The 16366-nt window shown below is 33.5% G+C and overlaps 1 protein-coding gene across 1 annotated transcript in view; it reads right to left on the bottom strand.

The window, feature by feature from the left end:
* Positions 1–16366, bottom strand: part of STK3 (serine/threonine kinase 3) — a 114026-nt gene that overhangs the window by 51366 nt on the left and 46294 nt on the right. The window contains exons 7-8 of the mRNA XM_087706823.1: positions 13264–13401; positions 11262–11387 (exon numbers count right to left, since the gene is read on the bottom strand). Of these exons, the coding sequence (XP_087562949.1) occupies positions 11262–11387; positions 13264–13401 (264 nt within the window). The remainder of the gene's footprint in view (positions 1–11261; positions 11388–13263; positions 13402–16366) is intronic.

Genomic DNA, 16366 nt, shown 5'->3' with positions numbered 1-16366 from the left:
CACACTGCTGGCTCATATTTAAATGGTTGTCCACTAGGACTCCAAGATCCCGCTCACAGTTACTACTATTGAGCAAGGTACCACCTATACTGTACCTGTGCATTTCGTTTTCCTTGCCTAAATGTAGAACCTTACTCTTTTTACTATTGAATTTCATTTTATTAGATAGTGCCCAATGTTCAAGTTTGTCAAGATCCTTCTGTATCTTAAACCTGTCTTCTGGAGTGTTGGCTATTCCTGCCAGCTTCATGTCATCTGCAAATTTGATGAGTTCCCCATTTATTCCCTCATCCAAATCATTGATGAAGATGTTGAAGAGTACTGGGCCTAAAATAGAGCCTTGGGGTACTCCACTGCATACTTCCCTCCATGTAGCTGCAGTTCCCTTGAGGACTACACGTTGAGTGCGGTTGGTCAGCCACTTACGGCCAATTTAAACTTAAATTATTACTCCAATTCAAATTTTGGTATTTTGAAGTGGCTGTTGGTCATCTGACTCAAAAGCATCTTGTTCACTATTTGTACATCAGGCAAACTCTGATAAAAGTTACACAAAGAGCTGAAAATGTTCAGAATTTTAGTAATATTATCATGAGTTTGGGGTGGAGATGGCTAAAAACATTATTTTTCCAGCATGATACCTATTCTTCTAGGATCCGTCTAGTAGTTAAATTAGGCCACTTTTGTATGCTAGCAAAGGTTGAAGTTTTTTAAATACTTTTGTGATACAACTTTTAAAAATTAACTTTTGCTTCTATTTAATTTTCATTCTTAGAGTTAATTTGGAATTTTTGTTTGGAGTTAGCCCTGATGTTATGGAAGTTATAAAATAAATGTTAATTGTTTGAGGGGGTTCCATTTATTTCTCATGAAGGTTTGATGATATGTATTTTTTGAATGGGTGGATATTTTATTGTATTTTATTTTGCTTTGTAAGCTGCCAGGAGTTGTAAAGGTTTGGCAGCATATAATAAGGATAACAAAGACTTGATTTTTTCCCCACCAAAAAAGAATTTTACTTTTGGATTGAACCATTTTTAGTCATGCATAAAGATCTACCAGAATCAATTAATATTTGCTAATATGGAACTATTCTCTCATTTCTTTTAATGGGTCAATACTACTAAGACTGAGTCCAGGCAGGTGCTCATTTTATTGCTCACTGTACCAAATTAATCCAAAATATCTTTGGAAACATCTTTAGTAACAGCAAAGCATACTATTTCTACAAAATCATAGCAGAAAGTCAAATACATTTTGAAAAGTTATCATAAAAGAAAAATTATAAACACAGAAAACTGATATACAAATCTGTTTTAACTCATATTATGTGGTCACTAGTGTAATTCCATTTAATAACGTTCCAGGACTTCAGACAACTATATTTTCTAGCTCTTTTGCTTAACACTCTTTGAACTAAACACTATTAAGGACTGAATATGGAACTTTCTCCATGAAGATTACTTATTCCAAAAGTACAATTTATTTTTTTCCCTTTTCTTTTGTCCCCTGTGGAATAGCCATAAGATTATAGTGGACAAGTATTTAGTAAATCTAAAACTATTTTTTTTTTCAGAAATCCATCTAAACTGGCAAGGCCAACTTTTCTCCTTTGTATACAAAGTGTTTGTTAAAATCATGATAAAAGGGGCAAGAAGAAAACCTGCTGATGCTTTTAGAAAAGTATCTGCTCAGCAGATGCTTCAGGACTGTGGAACAGAGTTAATTCCAGCAAAGAATACAAAAGCATTTCCAATCAGTGGCAGTAATGTGCCAGGAATGTAAAACAGAGAACTGATGATAATCCAGATCATGAATCATAAAACCCATATGGAATAGAAGCATTTGAAAACATTATTAGGAAATCCTACTCTCTTTCTGAAGTCAGATGTAGAGGATGTGCACAAAATCCAAGCTATTTAAGAACTAACATGCTGTTCTATGCCTTAAGTGCTTTTACAAGGGCACATTCTACTGTCCACAAAAAAAAGCCCCATCAGAATGTAGAGCTGCTTCTATAAAACCTTTCAATTAAGTATCTAATTTTAGATGATTCAAATAAAAAGAAAATTCCTAACTTCAGTTTGCTTTGGGGGCCAAATGAAATCAACCAAGTATGCTTCCAAAACCTATTCTGACATCAGCAAGTTTACAAAATGGTCCTGCATGTTTCAATAACTAATAGAAAAGAATCAAATATCACTAATGAATGCCATGCATCCTATCATGAGGAACATTTTTTTTCAGTTCTTGAAGGCAGGGAGGAATCATTTTAGGAAATTATGTTAGATGATATCCATAGAACATTTTAAATTATCACTTATGAAGATAAGACAAATTCTGCTTAATGATATTGGTCTTTTACAGATTTTTTTTTTCCTCTTCAACACAGTTTTCCATCTTAAGTCCTGCTTCTTATTCTTTTTCCCTATCCTACTGTGATATAAATAATGCTTTTATTTTCATACATTGGATTATATCCAGTGATAACTTTGTGGTGGCAGTAAACATACCTATGTAAGAGTAGATATTTATTTCAAAGAATTCTGTCTACATAACGAAACTGTTTCCAAAGAGTTGCTTTCAAGCACTGGGAACTATGTTTGAGCAGTATATTGTTCTGTCATAATAAGCAAGCTAAAGCAGCCAAAACTGGATGCTTTACTTCACAAGAGCAGAAGATTTTTCTATGTAAAGTTTCAACTGGATACAATCCAATAAATAATCCAAGTGCCTTAGAGGGAGTGATAAAATTACTGAATTTTAAAATAAAAGATAAACCAAATAACACATAATGAATGTTGCTTGTTTTAAAACAGACAACTAAAACTGCAATTCTATGCATGACGTACTTATAAAGCAGTTAATTGCCATTTTACACATAGATGTGATGTCTGTCTATATGTGTGTTCAGGCATACTTATTAGCTGAAACCCCTCATTTTTCACACTGAAGAAGTATCAAGAACATTTTACCTCATTTATATTTATAGTTATTTAATTAACATAATCTAAAACTCTGGATCATAATTGCATTTCTATAAAATATTTGCACCGACAAAATAGTTATCTTTTTAATGAATGGAAGCGTTCCTGAAAAACATTTCTAGTTTATTTATAATATGATGTTAGTTGCATATAATCTTAAAATTCTAATTCTGAAGTTGCATTAACAATTTATTTCCTTTTGAATGTCAGCCACTGCCCTCAAAGATGAAATCAATTTGAATTCATATATAATTTGAACACTATCTGTTAATTAATAAATCATCTCAAATTTTACTGAGATAATTTTTATCTACATATTAAAAATTGTCACTTGAGACTCCAGCTATTTGAAGTCAATAATGTATAGTTTACATCTTCTTCAGTATTCCAAATATCAATACATTTTTTCTGTTTTTTGCTAATTTTTTCTGCCTTCATTTTTTCCTAAAATAAAAAATTCTAGTTTTTCTGTGTTTGCTATTTCTCTTCTGAATGTTTTTTAATCCACATTTTCTGTTCATTCTCTTTTCTAATCTTAATCCTCATTTCCAAACTTCATTGCTATAATATTGCATGTCACCCACTGTCTCTATGGGACATTTTCTTTTATAATTCTTTTATAAAATGTCATACTTAAATATGTTAAACTATTATCATAAATGTTTATTTTATATAATTAATTGGATTTTGATTCAATGGTACAATTCCACTGTACCTTTTTCAACAAGAAATGAAGAAAGTGGTTAAAATCCAAAATACTTCATAAACAAAAGCTGTAATAAAACTGGAATTATGAGATTATGAGAAGCCTCCTCTAGTTTGTAGGAAATTCATAAACCATTAATATACTTCCTTAAAGTTCCTCTAAATTAATGTAGATAAAATTATAATGAAGTACTGCTATTTAACTGCAATAGATTCCCCCCCCCCAAACATGGTAGATTACATTCCAAGCTTTTGCAGAGTAAATGAAAGGCTCTCTGATTTACTGAAGAATATACTCACATGAGTACAAACATGTTTTTCATTTTAGAGCAAAACCTTAAGAGCTATACTTATGCCAAATAATTCAGTAATTAATTGAGAGTGAGAAACACAATGTTTAAATTTGACAAATAAAATTCTAATATTTAGGAAGTTTAATGCACTGCATTTAATAAGTCTTTTTAGAACATGGCAAACTCCAGATTTATGTTTTTTGGCTATTAAAATATCCAAACAGAGGAACAATAGGTTGCTCAGTAAAACAAAGTTTTGTTTTATGCATGTATAAGAATATACTGGATTCTTTTAAACAGCAAATGGCAATCCAATTAGCAACATATCAATGTTATACAAACGTTCAGTGATAGACAACAGATAGCATAATCTATGTATCACTTGTCTCAAAAATTACACTATTGTCTAATCTTTATTATCATATACATTTGCTAAATCCTGTTATCTACAGACATAAAACTGCATTTAAAAGAAGCTGTGTTCCTATCATATATTTGAGTGTTTATCCTTAATATGACATTCTTTATGAAGCTTGTGCAAAGTAGGTTTCATTTTCTTCTCCAGATCCACTTACTGAAACCAAGAGGCAGAACCAGATGCTTGAAAGGGAACTGATTCAAAGCCTCCTGAGAACTTCTTTATATGCCTGTCCGGAAAACAGTTTCACTAAGATAGCAGAGGCAACTTTTAAGTACCCACACACATGACTTTGGGGTGCCCAGAAGGTTACTTGCACAAAATTTTTGAGTGAATGCAACCATGATAGCTTCATAGTTTCAAGGAATAGCCCCAAATGATATTTTGCATATTAGCAATATAACTTTAATGATCTGCAGACACTATGCTTTGAACATTCTGTAACTAATGTTTTAGTTCCAATACATTTGGATACTAAAAAGCTTTCCTCTGAGGAAAAAATATAAATAATATATGGTGGGCAGGATCTCAAACATAAATAACTTCTACAAATGTCTGTATCTGAGGGTATTAGATAAAATACCTGGTGTTTTAAATCCATTTATCTATATGTTATCACATTAACTTTTTCCTTCATTGTTTTGAAAGTTCTCTTAATTCCATTAAGACTTCTAATGTTGGAAAACTGTGTCTTGTCTCTTGGTCTATAACATACGCATAGATCTTGCAGCCCAGGAGTTAAATATATGTTGTTGGTCAGCTGCAGCCTCTTATACGGTATCTTCCCCATTCCCCTGCCATCTGGTCTCTCTCTCTCTCTGTGTCTCTCTGTCTCTGTCTCTGTCTCTCTCTTACAATATACTTCCCTTCTGTAATTTATCAAATCCATTTTAAAGTTTCAGGTTAATTGCAGTATGAAAGACTGATAGTATCTTTGTGTGGGAGCATAGACTAAAATGTATTTTGAATAGAAGCTTTTAATTACTTTAATTTGCATTTAATAATTTTCATTCCCATTTTAATGTTTTAAAATGAACCCCTTTACTGTGTAGTCCCCAACTTGACATTTAAAAAACAAGTGATACATAATTGCAACCAAATGGAACTAGCGTACTCTTGACCTAGAGAATTTCACAATTGTTTAGTATCTTCTTTACATCTTTTAACATCTACTTGGGAAGAGGTGGCGACAAATGATTTACAGGTTTTTTTTAAAAGAAATGTTTAAAGACAATACGATATTTCATTTTTTAACCAGAAGTCTTCAATCACTGTCTAGACATAAGAAAGAAATTTATCCAGGCAGCAGCACACAGTGAGATCGTATGAAATGTCTGATGAAAGCAGTATTGCAAGGTAAATACTTTTCTCTTTTTTTGTATTTGCATTATTACATCATACACAAAGAGGGAGTTTGGTGGTGATGACAATGCAATACTGCTTTCAATTTGATGAAGGCAGCAGAAACCTGCATGACCCCAGGGAAGAAGCTAAATCTCAATCCAAGCAAAAATGAATTCTCACTGCTGAATTGATACCAGGACTGATCAGTAATAGTTTGCTCATTTATGGTTCAAACACTGGTACAGGGAAATTAGATAGCAGAATAGTTAGGACCACCACCTCTCAATCTTCATTACAGGTAATCTTTATTAGCAACCACAATTGGGACCAGCAATATTATTGCTGCACGTGTACATGATATGACTGCAATGTGCATATAACATCACTTCCCAGTCATTAAATGAATCACTGCAGTTGTTAAGTCATCATGTAACTACAACTTGTGATAGTGCTTTAATGTACTCCATTAATTCTGCTTGTCAGAAGTCAATTGGGAAGGATGCAAATGACAATCACATGGCTGCATAGCAGTTATAATTGTGCATCATTTCTGAAGCATCAAGATGGGGAAATCACATTATTGTAAGGCACTGCAACATTCACAAATGCGAAAATTAACTGACATAACTTTGAACAATTGCTAAATGAGGCAGTTGGTAAGTAAGGCGTATCAGAAACATACTAGCTGCACTTCTTCATCAAGGAAGTAAGATCCAGGCCTTTGCTAATTCCCATGTACAATACTGCAATGTACTTCATAAGAAAATTGTGCCTTTAAGAGGGTTTAGAGACTGAGAGTAGTTTTAAACAGGTAAGCACTCTCTATTTTTCACTAACTTCTAATTTCTTTCTAAGGACAAATAAAAACATTATTTCTTTCCTATTAAACTTACAAGAGTGTTTAGCTACAGCTACATAAATTCTGCACCAAGGGAACATTAGTTTGGTACAGAAATTATCCTGCGGAATTACCTGGATTATGAAATATTCTCTTTACGGAATGAGATTGGCTTCATTTTTAGTTTTAAGTGGTCTCTACCTGTCCAATTTGGTCCAGTAGATTGGGCGTGCTATGGCCAAGGAATGTCAGCTGGCAGGGACTATGAGCCTTCTCTACCCTATCCCCTATCCCTGGTAGAGTTGCTCTTTATCCCAGGGTTGACTCAGCCTTCCATCCTTCCGAGGTGGGTAAAATGAGGACCCAGATTGTTGGGGGCAATATGCTGACTCTCTGTAAACCGCTTAGAGAGGCCTGAAAGGCCTATGAAGCGGTATATAAGTCTACTGCTATTGCTATTGCTATCTTTAGAGTTCAGGATGACCCCAAGCCTTTTAGCCTTTTCTTACTTCCTTGATAAAGAAGTGCAGCTTGTATATTACTTGAAGGTCTGAGGTTCCATGTGCATGAAAGATCTTGTTTCCTGGGTACGTCAGCATCTATGATGACATGTTTTGTCACCTTACATATTTAATTTTATACTACGTTTAAACTATTTTTCATTGTTTTATGATTGTTCATTGCCCAGAATCACTTGTTTGAATCACTTGAGAGAGCAGACATGGAAATTGAATAAATTTTGTTCTTCTTTTTAAAAAAATCTACAATTTAATTCTCAATTTTAGAAATGATGTTTTTTTCTCTTAATTTATTTGTTTTGATTTTTTTAAATTTTAAAGTTACACTATTTAATGCAATTCACCTTCCAGGATACCATTTCTACTAGATACATTTCATTGGAACAGAGCAAGCCTTTTCTGAACAACTCTCAGAGAAATTTAAGTATTTCTTTGTATCCTTGTCAAATTTAACAAAAGTATGATTTACACCCATAAACCAGTAAGTATATGACATACAGCTTGAAACCTAGCAATTATGAAAACTGAGAGAAACTGTGCACTAGAGGGCAGCAAAGACAGTTGAGTAGATTGCATTATTCAACTTTTGAAACTTGTACAGTATAAGAACAAAACCTTGTTTAACACAAATCACTGTCATTAAAAAATAATGCAAATGTAGTACCTACAGAATTTCAACGTCATTGGTAAGCTATATGTATGTGTATATATACATATATACACATATACATACATACACACACATATACACACATATATACATACACAAACAGAAAGAGATGTCTACAACTCTAAAAGGATCCAATTATTGACTATTTCAGTAACACATAAATTATTTCTAAAGATTCCAATAAAACTACACTAAGGATCATGTATCAGCTGTTTTATATGTTAGATGCATTTCTATTGTTACAGAGGAAAAACCTAATTTTTTCAAGTTCTCTTTTTTTTAACTCCCTCTATTGTTGTTTCGTTTAAACAGTGTTTGCTAAGTAAGGACATAAAGTTGTAGAAATCACTCACATGGCAGAAAGCGTGCTATACTGAAAAGATCACTGTCATTTTTTCTTTCTTGTCAAATATTATTACAATGTATATAACCTGAATTTATAAACTTGAAATGTTTTAAGTAATACTCTGATAATTTACCTAAAATAATTTATGTGATCCAGTAAATTTTTATTATTGTTCATTTCTTAAATGATCCATAGAAATAGCTATTTTGACATGTTTTTGGAGGCTGCCAGGCAACAAATTCCTTTATATTTCCATTAATACAGCTGCCCAATATCAGAATCAAATTTTCATCATACTTGAAAAATGCACAAAAAATAGATTTTTAATAATATGTATAATAAAGTTTAAACTAACATTTAACTTTGATGGTGACCTTCTGTAGGTTTGCAGCTTGTACTTCTTGTGTTGTTTTTTTTTAAAAAAACTATAAATTACCACAGCACCTATTAAAATTTATCAATCTTCCAGAACATATCCTCATCAGATCAGTTATTTTGGTAACATGCCTAAACTAAGCCGTAAGCTTTTTTTTTAAATGAAATCAAGTTAGCTTTAAAAATGAGACATACTTGATTATGAGAGATACAAACATTACAAGAATCTCATTCAAGTTTTCAAAACTATCATGTTTAATTATTATAGCCATTTTATTTTAATAAACATCTATACTTCAAAAATGCCTTGAAAGAATTTTTAAGAAAATAATTAAAGTAAATTAACTATCCTAAACTATATGTAACACCTGACATCCAGCGACCCTGAACAACTTATAAATGACTTAAAATATTAAAAACAAGACAATAAAGACAACAAGAAACATGGAAAAGACAAAGATGGGAGAATACCAAATTGGGTGGAAACAAAAGAAAGTAACTTAGAAGTCTTCATTTATCCTCACCAAAGACCTGGGCAAAAAGCCAAATCTTCACGCCCTTCTGAAACCCCAACAGGGTGGGGACCATTTGGACTTCAGAGAGAACTTCATTCCAGACAGCAGTCACCACAACAGAGGAGACATGCTATCAGGATCCCAATAGATGGCATTGCTTACTTGAAGGAATTCAGAACATATCAACCCTGTCAGATTGAATTGGAGACAGTATTATAGGAGATAGACAGTCGCTCAAGAAATCATGTCCTGTGCCATGTTTAAGAGTCTTTAAGAGTCACTTAGACTCGTAGACTTTAGGAATCATTTTTGATTAATCCACTCCTTAAATCAAGAGCATCTCCTTTGAGGCACAAACAGAAGCCTGTTTTAATTAGTAACAGAGGTGCTGTGTTTTTACGAAGTCCAAGGAACAATAAGAAAACCTATCTTAAGTTTATTTAGCTGTTAAAAATAATATTAATTTGGGGGGGGGGGGGTTGTTGTTATATTTGTGTCTCTAAAAGTATTTAAGTCAAAACTAGTCTTACTCGCTATCCAGTTTGTAAAAGTTACAACTTCTTGTCTTTGTTTCTTTTAGCATGTCTATAGTAAGAGAGACCAGAATAAGAATTTTTATTATCTCAATACATGCATGCCAACATAATGCCACACCTTTCACTTTTGATAATTACACTGCTTTTCATATTATTGAAAAATCTTTGTCAGGTAGAAAGGAAAATTGTTAGTGCTCTGTATGTAGATAGCAAAATTAAACTAATTTTATAATGCAAGTATTTTGAGTCACATCTTGCTAAACTAGCATCTCATTGTAAAATACATAGTGAAAAAACCTTGGTTAAGCCACCAGATATAAATTGCTGATATATTCTATACAGCTAACGTGTATTCCACCTTATACTTGCATCTGACAATGCTATTTTGTTTCTAACATATTCCTAAACAAATACTATAGTCTTTAAAACAAACCAGAAAGAACATACACAAAATCAGCCATACCAGAGTTATTATGTCTAATTACCGTATTTTTCTGAGTATAAGATGCACCTTTTTCCCTCAAAAAAGAGGCTGAAAATCTGGGTGCGTCTTATACACTGAATACAGCATTTTTTGCCTCCTGAAACCCCGCCCCATTCACCAAAATGGCTGTGCATATTCTTTAGGAGGCTAAAGAGTGCTCCTGGGGACTGGGGAGGGGAAAATGAGCCCAAAACAGGCCGATTTTTGTGCCCCTCCCCAGCCCCAGGAGCACTCTACAAGCCTCCTAAAGGCTATGCGTGCCATTTTTTGGGACAAAAAACAGCCCGTTTTGCGAAAAACGAGTCATTTTTGGAAGGTTTGCAGAGTGCAAAACCTTTTTTTATTTTATTTGCCTCTTCAAAATCTTGGTGCGTCTTATACTCCAGTGCATCTTATATGCCAAAAAAATACGGCAGTCACTAAAATTTATACACTTTTATTATTTTTCCTAGAAACTCTAGTCCTAATCTTTCTAATACTCAATCTTTCAAGCCAATGAAGGACTATTGGACTTACAACCCTTCATATAGAGACCATTCAAAATTACAATGGCATTGAAAATAGGTGACTTATCATCTGGTCTTGCACTTACAAATGTCTCAGCATCCCCATAGTTATGTGATCAAAATTGGGGGTAGGGGGGCAAGGAAGGGTTGCAAAATCAGGTTTGACACGCTTAACAGAAATTCTGGTCCCAATTGTGGTCTTAAGTCAAGAACTAATACTCTTCTCCCTAATAATTTCATGAAAGAGTCCTGCAGAGCCCTGGAATACTGCTTCCAATCATTATTGCGCTACATAAATGAATACTATGGAAACAGAACTGCATAATTTGACATGTGGCAAAACGTAGCCATATTTAAAGAGAGGGCACTTTGGATCTTTGCATTTATTCAACTCTTTTTAGCAGATGCTCCCATAAAAGCTACTTATTCTCCCATACGTTAAAGATCAGTTAAGAAATTGATAGCATTATATTTTTAAAAAGGAACTGAAAATTGTTCATGTGCTATTCAAATACTACATACACAAGCACACACAAATCAATTTTAAAAACCAAGAAAATATTTTTTTCACAAACTTCTTTTTGAACTGGGGATTGTCAAGAAGGAAGGAAACTCAGAAAAAAATTAAGTGACAGCAACCCTCTCAATCAGAACTATATTACTTAAATATGTTGACAATTTAACAGGCCAAAAGTAATTTGAAAACTTAATTAAATTTTCACACACCGAGTTTTCATCCTCTTCTTCCAGTTCCCTCTGCTGTTCTTCATGCTTTTTGGTCTTAATTTCCATAGCTTCAATAATCAGGTCTCTCAAAATTGAGACTTGCTTGGCATTTCTAATAAAAGGATGCTAGAAAATAAAGCCATAGAGTTATACAACATGGAGCCTACAGACAATCTGTATTCACAGTATAAATAAAGTAACATGTTAGAACAACATGCCAATCAACTTCACAGACCAGCAGGAGAGAACATTTCCCTTTGGACAGCAATTAAAATCTGGAATAAGAGAGCATATGATCTGTTTAACTGCTTTACAACTAAATAGGATTTTCCTTTTTGTTTGTTTAGGTAAACAGCAACCATGAGAAGAATGTTACAACAAAACACAACTGCTTTACAGTTAAGGATATAATTGTCCAAAGGAAATGTGAATTAAGTGGTAAATAAACAAATAGAAGATAGCCTGACAGAGAAAAATAAACTTTATAATTCAGTCAGTTATATCATTTTAATTCATTTTAACAAGCTGACAATGCAAATTAGCAGTCATAAGCAGAGCAGCCACTATAGCATGAGAAACCTGTATTCTAACAGAACACAAATCACTGAGGTATTGGCAATGATGAAATATATATGAAGCAAAATTTAAATCATCAGGATGGGCAGTTGAAATACAACAAAAACAGATTTATTTAAAGACAATTTATACTCCTGGTTTTTTTTAAAAAGAAAAAAAATCTCCATTCTCTCTTTCAGTGCTGTGAATTTGGCCCTTATTAGAGCATATCCCTAGGAGCAGTTAGTGGTGAAGGATGTTGAGAACTGGAGCTCAGAAACATCTGGAGTTTCACAGGATGCCTACCCTAAAAATCATTACTCATTTCCTGCACACAGCACTGATACCTTCCCACAAGGCTGTGCATGAGTCCCAGAGATACAGTTTCAGTTGTGGATATAAAATATGGCCTTTTTCTCTATATTATATAGCCAGTATTTTGTGATTGCCCAATCAAATGTTGCTGTGTATTATGGGCTATGACATCAGTTAGAAAAAATGAACTTGCTCAAATTTAACAACAGTACAAATTATGCCCTTTTTGTTCCTGTACTGTCCAAAGACTTTTTCTTTCTTTTTCTAAATCTTTTTTTGTTGATTTTCCACTCAATGCGCACATCCATTATAACGAAGAATTGTTTACATAGATAACATTTCTGTATAACAATCATATTCTTCTGTAACATTATAATTGCTACTGGTGCTATACTCAATCTATCAAGCCATTGAAGGAATATTGGACTTACAATATTTTGGTTAAATAACAAAAAAGTGAGGGGGCTTTTGAAATCACTTCTCTTGACTTTCCCAAAAGAAAATGATTACAGAGCAAATTCTTAAAAGGATTATAATTACATAAAATATAGATATTAATGTAGCACCAAGAACAAATATCTGAGTTTATTATGGAATATAAAAAAGTATAAATTAAAGAGAAAGGGTGACAGAGGCAAAAAAGAAGGATGAAGAGAAGAAATAATGAGAATGAAAAGGGTTAGATAATTCATATCCAAATGTTCTGGCTAGTGAAAATTGTTCAAAAAAATTACTGTTTGGTCAGGAAACAGCACTAACTACTGACTGCAGTAATACTAACTGCAGAGATAGCATTATTCTAAATGTAACATGTTCAAAATAAACATGTTTAAATATCATAAAAGTGGAGAACTCTCAGCAAATCAAAAGGATTCCTCAGATCTGCTTTTCTGAAAGAATCGGTCATTTGCTGAGAGATCTTTCTTTTCTTGCTTACCAAGCAGTTAAAGAAATTACAGTGAGCCCCTATTACTCACTGTGGAAACACTGAAGAATTTTCTGTCAGCTATTAAGTAGACAAAAAGTAATTCAGTGGGGGTGAGCAGGAGATTTTCATCTGACTAAGCAGACATGCAAACTTTCCTTGGCTGATAGCTTCTTGGGAAAAAAAATAGCTGCATACAGAACTGACCTGCAGAAGGTGAGTTGCGGTAGCTCTCTGCTCAGGATTCTTCACCAAACATTTCTTCACAAAGTCGGTGAATTCATCAGACCAAAGCTCTGGCTTCCGGAATGTTGGCGGGGGATTTGTGGGAATCATAAATATTGCCTGGAAAAGAGGGGGGGGGAGATATATGTATTTATTAAATAAATAAGCAAGTCACTATTTCTATAATAGAAGTAAGAAGTGCTTCAGGACCAAGCTTCCATTACTATGTTCAATGCAACTAGTACAACACTAGATCTCACTAGAATTATGGAAATGGTGAGAACTATATTTTTGCAAATAAAAAAGCATCCATTTACTTTTACACATCAAAATTACACTGTGTGTCATATCATTTCCTAAAGTCAATTCAAATATTCAAATATTTAGTTTTCTTGAATATGTCATAGAAACTATTTACCTTGAGGGAAAGCTAGCAACTAAGTCCTTCGTCACATGTAAAAGGATTATAACTATTTATACAAGGTGATATATTGATTTAAGCAAAAATGATACAATACATTTATTCTCTTTAGAGGTTATATCTCCAAATTGATTATTTATGGTATAAGTTAAAGAATGATGACGATATATAAAGAGGGCTGTGAAAATATCTACAGACCCCTTGCATCCTGGACATAAACAGTTTCCTACCCTCAAAATGTTATAGGGCACTGCATGTCAGAACAACTAGACACAAGGACACCCCCCCCTCAATTGCCATCACTCCGCTAAACAACTAATTCCCATAACACTGTCAAACTATCTAAAAAGACAGCATTACCATCATTATTCTCATCTTCCCTATTACCTATCTTTTTATCTTCTTATGATACTTAGTTGCTTATCACTATTGTTGTATGTACATTTAGAGCTTATGCAATGGAAACAATTTCCTGGTGTGCCTAATCATACTTGGCCAATAAAGAATTCTATATGATTTTGTTTCTTAGCTTGACAATCACCAATTCAAATTCAGTAAATCACATTATCTTCAACTTAACAAACCAAATTTGTAATAGCTTTCAAAAGTCCGTAAAAAAAAGTTGTCTTAACTACTGTTTTTATAGCATTGTCATCACAAAATAAGCTTGGTCTATTTAATAATTAACACTGATCTACGCCACACTGACTCAGCATAGATTTTGTCACATAATCTATGAAATACATATACATTTAAAAAAGACTGCAGCCTTTCAAGATATTCTGAGAGTTATTCGAGAATAATATTGTTGGAAAATATAATTTAAACTACTCAATTTACCATCTGCTCAGTGCAGAGATCCAAGTGAGAGCATCACTAATAAATCTCTGGTCCTAATGTTACTATTAGAAACTTTCTTCTAGTATTTAATCTGAATTTGCCTTTCAATAGCTTCAGACCTTATTATCTGGCATGGTTTGAGCTTCTTCCCTATTCCATGCTCAGGGTAATACTATTACTTTTTAGGACAAAATAACAAACACTTAATGCATGTATATGGTCTACTTATCAACAAGACTTCTTAAAGAACCAGATTCAACCCAACTACTAATCTAGTAATAATGGAGTAAGCTGTTATAATGGCATACCCCTTGCTATACATCAATAATACTATAGCTGTAATCAAAAAGTCATTTTATTCACTGATTTCATACTGCTACCTGGCAAATCGTCTTATCAGTTAATGCAACAAGAAGACAATAGTATGAGTCTTCCCACCCTCCTCCCGTTCCTGCATAGTAATTGGTCACCACAGAATTAATCACAACTACCACCACTCAATGTTTCCAGTCCAGCTTTATACATCCAAATTTAATACTTTCAGCACCTGGAAGTTTGATAAAGAATATGGTAGATCAACTTTTTAGGTTGAATCAGTAATCTGCATAGAACTACATCTTCATGATGCAGTACTGTGTATAAAGACATGCATAAAAGGAAACTCCAGCAGAAAGCATAAGGAACAAAAAAATGTCTTTACCACAGGATAAAATTACAGGTTCAGTGGAAGGCAGTTTTAAACTGAAAGGTTGTTTAGATAGCACTATCATATTTGAACTGCACAAATCTGTAGATTTACTGCAGTGAAGATTTTTACTGCCATTTAGAGGTTACCCAGATTTTTGTAGTCTAGATATGTCTTCAATCATTAGACAAATGCTTATTACCAAAATTTTACTATAGGAATCAAACTGCTCATGTATTTTATAGTTCTCTAATGCTTGCCTGCAACACTGTACTAGTTGCAACTTCTAAACAATTCACAGGTCATCCAATATAAAATGCATAGAAGGAGCTGGATATGAAAGTGACCAGTGTGTTGAGTTCCTAAATTTCTTTATAAATACAGACATGAAATTACCTTAAATTCTGGATAAAAGTAACTGTAAGTACCCTCGGTGTTCTTGTAACTAGAGTCCAATATCTAGTTTTTCATTATCCTGAACAAAAGAGATTTAACTATTCCTTAAATATTATAGATTATGAAGCCATTTCTTTGTCTAACTTGAGCTTCAGTGAACCAATAAGATATTTTGGCTTTGATGCTGACCTTCAAAAAGCTATTTCAGAATGGTTTGTCTATATATTATCCATCCCAGGCAATTACTTTTTAATTATGACATAGCATAGCCAGTTATAATGTTCCTAAATACTATCTCTGCTACTGCTTAAGAATCTATTTATCTATTTAAGCAATTTATTATCTAAAAATCTATTCCTTTTTCTCTTTCTTGCTGGCTTGATTATTCAAATTAATTTAAATATTTCTTTTCAGGATAAAAAGAATACTTGGACTTTGTCAGTACATAAATTTCTAAAGACAGCAAAAAAGAAAATTGAAGGCATACTCACCTATCAATCCACACTCTTAGTGCCTTCCTACAGCTCCCACCTGTGGCACCTGCACACCAGAGGTGGGTTTCTGCCGGTTGGGTCCAGATCAGGTGAACTGGTAGTGGCGGCAGTGGAAGGCTCCGCCCACCGGCCCAGACGCTTCTGCACATGCACAGAAGCGCGCGCATGTGCAGAAGCAAACAGGTAGTAAAAAAATGGAAACCAACCACTGCTGCACACCCACTGCACTCCATAGCCCCTGCTCACAGG

This window comes from Thamnophis sirtalis, unplaced genomic scaffold (assembly GCF_051295495.1).
Source record: "Thamnophis sirtalis isolate CommonGarterSnake01/CBP01778 unplaced genomic scaffold, rThaSir2_p1.2 scaffold_2, whole genome shotgun sequence".
Classification (NCBI taxonomy): domain Eukaryota; kingdom Metazoa; phylum Chordata; class Lepidosauria; order Squamata; family Natricidae; genus Thamnophis; species Thamnophis sirtalis.
This window is presented reverse-complemented; position numbering and strand designations above follow the sequence as displayed.